The sequence below is a fragment of the Sinocyclocheilus anshuiensis genome, unplaced genomic scaffold (genome assembly GCF_001515605.1).
Source record: "Sinocyclocheilus anshuiensis isolate Anshui unplaced genomic scaffold, SAMN03320099.WGS_v1.1 scaffold2736, whole genome shotgun sequence".
NCBI lineage: Eukaryota > Metazoa > Chordata > Actinopteri > Cypriniformes > Cyprinidae > Sinocyclocheilus > Sinocyclocheilus anshuiensis.
The window spans coordinates 198,954-203,442 of NW_015544627.1; the positions used below are offsets into that span (position 1 = coordinate 198,954).

Below are 4,489 nucleotides of genomic sequence, written 5' to 3' on the forward strand. Positions count from 1 at the left end.
TCAAAGATTACGTTTACAAGAGGACACCGTAAGCTAGGCTGGTAGTTTTTTCCCCTGACGAGGATACGGGGAGAGGGCCTAGGCTCAAGAGTCACGGTTCACTACTGAGTGCATGTAAAGTAAAAAAAAAGAGCTCTAGTTGTTACACGACAAAAAAAATGCATATGAAACATATTGAGGGGTGAGAACCAGAGGGGCGTAAGCGACATTTTGGGTGAAATGGACAGAATGCTACAGAGCACTGACCACCAGAACATTTTTTCCCCCACAGGCTACAGTATATTCAGCCTGAACAATTAAAACATTCATAACAATATGTTGTCCATCATAACTGACACATTTGTACATAGAATCCGAAAATTTTACATTTGTAAACTGCACACTTGTAAATAACATATCTGTACATTAATTTAAGCAATATTTCTAAACTATCTTTCTACTTCTGTATATGCATTATTTAATTGTCTGTTTTTCTTATATTAGTGTTATATTTCCAACTCTACGGTGTAATTCCTATGTATGTCTGCACTATCATGGATGTCTGATCTATGTCTACACTTTCTTCTACACTGGAAGCTCCTGTCGTCAAGTCAAATTCCTTGTGTGTGTAAACATACTTTTGAACAAAGAGTGACAGGTTTGTCCACGTTTTGTTTTTTTTTCATCGTTGTTGTTGAATGCGTATTCATCGACAGAAACATACATTAGCCGAACTGTTTTATGAGTTGTTATTTTTAACTATCCATTTTACAGATGCGTTGTCATTTTTAAGTTGAACCGCGGTGCAAGTGCGTGCCGAACCGTGGGTGGAAAACCCTACGGTTTGATCTTTTACAGAGAACCGTTCCACCCCTAATGTATATATATATATATACTGTATATTCCACATTGTGGTTCAGGGCTTCCATACATGAGTGTAGAAAGAAAGAAAGAATCTAAAGGTGACTAATATCACTCAATCTCCTTGCAGTCAGAATCTGTGAACAATCATACCATCATACTCATGCACATAGGCTGAAATCCCGGGGGGGACAAGACCCCCCACTATCTGAGGGTTGTCCCCCTTAAAAATATGATTAAAAACCACACTGTGTATTGTAAATAACAATATTTTATACTTTAAATAATAGTGTAAGTAGTAAAATAACACAAACGCAAACGGGGCAAAAATGCGTTTTAAGTTTATAAATATTTTGAGTCTCCCCCTCCCTTGCCTCACAGTGCTCAAGTCAAATTCCTTGTGTGTGTAAACATACTTGGTAATTAAGCTCTTTCTGACTTCTGACTTCTTAATAATAATTAGTTAATTTAGTTCATTCATTACTTCAGTATCATTCAGTTAATGGTATTTGCTAACATATTTTTTTCAAATTACAAACCCTAAAAAAGTAATATATTTTAAAATGCATTTATTTCATACTAGTTTAAATCTATTAACATTTTATTTACTTTATTTATTGTCTATTTACTGACATATCACTTAAAACTTACTGATATAAAAATTATAATTAAACTTTATTTGGAGTACTACTTGTGCACAATGCACATTTCTCAATATTAAAGCTAAAATGTGTTTTATTGTCACTATTGATGAGGATTGTATGATCTTTGAATAATAAAGATCTTTAAATGCAAGATTTGTAAAGTGTATCTAAAGTATACTTGCAATAGTTCCACTTTAGCACAATCAAATCTTCTATCTTTAGTTGGACTTCAGCGAATATCAATGAATCAGCAATCACACAAATAATACAAAGAGGCCTCGAGGCAGATTTCTTTGACCCTAGCAACACATGATTGCTGAAATATGATTGGATAAAAGCTCTAACAAAAATATACACTACTGGAAGCACTGCAACCAAGAGAAAAGCTATGCAATGAAGAGAATAGACTATTGGAAATAATTTAATACACATTAATTGGAAAAAAATATATATTAAAACTAAGTCACTGCTTCTGATAGTGTTTAGGTCAGCAGAAAAGGCTTTGCTAGCCCTGACTATATATATATATTAAGGGTGGATCAGTTCAAGTTACACATGTATTCGGTAGCCTAAAATGTGTTTTAATGTCACTATTTGAAAGAAAGAAAGAAAGAAAGAAAGAAAGAAAGAAAGACAAAGAATCTAAAGGTGACTAACATCACTCAATCTCCTTGCAGTCAGAATACGTGAACAATCATACCATCATACTCATGCATCGCCCTCGAAAATAAAAATGTCTGCAATGATCCACAAACATTCAATCAAAACACAAATCAACAGAGGAAATATCAGACTACATTACCAGCTGGGCTCGTCTCTGGTGTGACTGTTGTATGAGTGCTGCTGATGTTAGTAACAGCTGAAAAAAATAAAGACTGATGAATATCAATGAATCAGCAATCACACAAATAATACAAAGAGTTCATGTGAATGTAATTACCTGCACAGTATGCTGAATAGCAGAAAGTTGGTCTTGTTTAGGTCAGCAGAAAAGGCTTTGCTAGCCCTGACGGCCCACTACTGATATATATATATATTAAGGGTGGAACGGTTCAAGTTACTCAGTATTTGGTTTGTATCATGGTTTCAGAATCACGGTTTCGGTACGGTTCAGTATACGTGCTGTAAAAAATTACCGTGAATTTAACGGTAAAAGACTGTAAAAATGCTACAGTAAAAACCTGTTAAATGGTTAATGGTAAATTCCCCTACTATATACGGTGAAAAACTGTATTGGACATTACATGTATTGGACATTAATTTTACGGTAGTATACCGTTTTTGGAAATGTGACAGACCGTATAATTTACAGTGAATAACCGTAAATTGACATTCCCAGAATTCCCTGCGTTTATATATATATATTAAGGGTGGATCAGTTCAAGTTACACATGTATTCGGTTTGTATCATGGTTTTGGTACAGTTCAGTACATGCTATGTTTAGATAAATAGAGGACTATTGGCAAATAAAAACAAAAAAAATTAGAACAAATAATCTAAATACAAGCAACAGAACAAATAAACACAACAAATAAACACTTCACCACACTTTCTCTTGGCTTGTTTTTGCTCACCATAACTAACATGTCTAAACAAACACACAGCTATGGCAACCAAATACATTCTAGTGTTATAAGTCAAGGGTCAAGAGCCCAACTAAAGTAAACACTGACCTCGATAATGGTAATTCAAATGAAACAATTTAAAAGCTGCTTGTGATGGGCTTTGGTTCATTATGTGACTTTCGCATCACCACCTGCCTTTGGTGGTTATCAGTGTATTACAAAGGTACACAACAGATTTCAGTACTTCAATAGGTTGGTATGTTAACATTATATCAGTTAATGAAATTACGGTATTTAACTATAAATTTAAGGTAAAGCCTAAAACGTTGCTACCATATTTTTTACGGTAAAATTCTGGCAACCACAGCTGCTGGTTTTTTACTGTCAAATTTTACGGAATTTTTTTTACAGTGATGATTACATAAATAAAGGACTATTGTCAAATAAAAATAAAGAAAATAAGAACAAATAATCTAAATACAAGCAACAGAACAAATAAACACAACCAAGCAAATATACAAATACAATAAACAGTGCTTTTCAGGTTTTTTAGGTAGGTCTAACAGTTTTTAGGTACAGAAATTGATAATGTAATCAAATAAAAAATAACATTGCATATTTGACTGTATAAATTAAAGATTAATCCTTATTAAAGTTAGAAAAACTGTTCAATCAAGAGCAGTGAGGATCCACTACACTGATACTGTACGTTCAACCGACTATGCCTGCTAGGATACTCACCAAGACAGGCATTTTGACATCATTTTTGTGTGAATTTGTCCTTTCAAGCAAGACTTGAAAACAAACTCAATATTTGTGCGTGTTCTGAGACGTGAATTTGGCGCTTTAGATGAGCGCACACACAAACCTTCTCACGGCGCGCGAGAGTTCTAATTTGCGTCTTCTGGCTCTTTAACATTTAAACTGGCAAGGCTTAGATGAGTTTAGTTCAAACGTGTGCTGTTCAGTTCTCACATGGGTGCGTGCACGCGCTATCAACACCTGGGTGATGACGGCATCAATGACTGGTCATATTCCAGCATGCGGCACTCGCATTGAACAAAGAGTGACAGGTTTGTCCACGTTTAGTTTTTTTTTCATCGTTGTTGTTGTTATGTATTGAGAAGCCAGAATGTGTATCCATCGACAGAAACATACATTAGCCGAACTGTTTTAGGTGTTGTTATTTTTAACAAACCATTTTACAGATGCGTTGTCAGATTTAAGTTGAACCACGGTGCAAGTGCGTGCCGAATCGTGGGTGGAGAACTGAAAGGTTCTAATTTTTACCGAGAACTGTTACACCCCTATTGAAAACTTAACTCAGATATTTCGTTGTAAATTTAAAAGTAATGCATTACTTTACTAGTTACTTGAAAAAGTGATCTGATTACGTAACTCACATTACTTGTAATTCGTTATCCCCCAACACTGATAAT

The 4,489-nt window shown here is 34.7% G+C and overlaps 1 protein-coding gene across 2 annotated transcripts in view; it reads right to left on the bottom strand.

Annotated features, from left to right (window-relative positions):
• LOC107698220 (adhesion G protein-coupled receptor L4-like) overlaps positions 1 to 4,489 on the bottom strand; it is a 56,548-nt gene that overhangs the window by 24,781 nt on the left and 27,278 nt on the right. For both annotated transcript variants that reach the window (XM_016499187.1, XM_016499186.1), the window contains one exon: positions 2,287 to 2,343. In XM_016499187.1, the coding sequence (XP_016354673.1) occupies positions 2,287 to 2,343 (57 nt within the window). The remainder of the gene's footprint in view (positions 1 to 2,286; positions 2,344 to 4,489) is intronic.